Raw genomic sequence first — 1,677 nt, 5'->3', positions numbered from 1 at the left:
TATCTGCCCTATGGAATTCGCCAGGCTCAAGTGCTCCCACTCGTAGCTGAAGGACGGCTCTGTCAGCGAGAGAGGAGAAGCGCTTACTGCGTACCCCCGTCCAAAGCCACTGACGAGGCGATAACGCTTGAACTGAATACAGAACCACACAAGTGACATCATTCTGAGGGGGGGGCGAGTGTCGGAACACCAAGGCTGACAAGCTAGGCCGCTCACCCATAGAGGAATACGGGGATGAGCATACGGATGGTGTACGAGGCGAGAGGGGATATACCATTAGACCAGCAGTCCAGGGACAGCACTTCGGTGAAGTCGAACAAGGCAAGCCGTAGAGCCTTCAGGAGCTGATCACGCACGGCTGGTAACATGACATCTACCATGATGCGAACATGTCCATTGCCATACGGTGAGTCAGCGGTGTGTCAACTACATGTATAGGTGACGTTCGTGGAAATTTCGATCAAATTCGAGGCAATTCTCTTTGGTTTTTGTACATTTCTACCCGAATTTGTATGTAAACTGCAATAACTAGCGAGGAAACTCCTGAACTTAGCTGAGGAGAGCGAACAACACTGACGGTGACCAGCATGGGGATGTAGTGCGAAATTCTCCACACACGCTGGGAGTGTCACATGAACAGACGATACACCGACCTACCGAGCTCCAAGAATTATCGTCTATCGAACTGATGTGCCACTCGAACAGGATGAGGCCGAATAGCGCCATCAGTTGAAGGTACTTTATAATCTGACAGGATCATAACACACGTCGGGGGGAGTAACATACATGGCCAAGGGACATGGTGACACCAAGTAAGGTAGTCACTTGATGCAGCATAGTGCTACCACCGGTCATGTGGTAACTATAGGGGCCAGTATCATCAGCAGCTATGATGCCTAACTCACGTAGCGTAGCAGAATGCCGCCATAAGAACTAGCACGGCTATCAACGTGAGACGGTGGCTGGGGGAGCACTCTCGACAGGCGCCATTGAAACGGAAGTATCTACGTTGGGAATGCCTGTCAGTGTAATGCCACGGCAATATAACGAGTAGATTCACGCAGCAACGTCCTTCCCCTACGAGGAGACAATAGACAGCTACCCACCCTTCCTCGCACTGAGTGCATGCAGTGCCAGTCCTCCTGGCAGCACACTGACCAGCAGGCCCACCAGGACACTCGAAATGGGACACACCTACTATCGTAAAGCATCATCATGATCATCCGAGGTAAATCAGGTACTCAGATGCACTGCATAGACTATTGATACAGGAGCTGCATCGAGGTCGATCTCAGTCAGATGATCCCATCAGCTTACATTTATAGGGTTGATACTTAGACGATACACTTGCCCACATACCAGGCCGTATGGAGGGTTGAGCATGGTACTCGGTGTCTGAAAACACAGGGCTCGAGGCCAGCTTGGGAGGGAGCATACGAAGGACCCTTCTGAAAAATGAGGATCACCTCCTGCATGGGCATCTCCATCTGCCCACCCTCCTGGGCAGCTCATGCCGGATGGGCACGGCTCGCATAAGCTGGCACGGCAACAGGGCATGAACAATCTCGTGGGGAAGCTCTTACTTCACATCACTTAGATGAAGATTGAAGTAGTATGCTTTGGAGGCTTCACAGTTGGCGTCAGACTCCCCGACAGCGCAGTGACTGTAGTAGCCGG

The 1,677-nt window shown here is 51.8% G+C and overlaps 1 protein-coding gene across 1 annotated transcript; it reads right to left on the bottom strand.

Moving 5' to 3' along the window:
• Positions 1-212: 212 nt before the first annotated feature.
• Pmar_PMAR013217 (hypothetical protein) lies at positions 213-380 on the bottom strand (the record flags this gene model as incomplete). The annotated part of the gene is made up of 1 exon (XM_002772834.1): positions 213-380. The coding sequence occupies one exon, from the start codon at positions 378-380 to the stop codon at positions 213-215; it is 168 nt and encodes a 55-aa protein (XP_002772880.1).
• Positions 381-1,677: the final 1,297 nt, after the last annotated feature.

The sequence above is a fragment of the Perkinsus marinus genome (genome assembly GCF_000006405.1).
Source record: "Perkinsus marinus ATCC 50983 genomic scaffold scf_1104296960350, whole genome shotgun sequence".
NCBI lineage: Eukaryota > Perkinsozoa > Perkinsida > Perkinsidae > Perkinsus > Perkinsus marinus.
The sequence above is the reverse complement of the archived record's forward strand: the minus strand, read 5'-3'. Positions and strand labels throughout refer to the sequence as shown.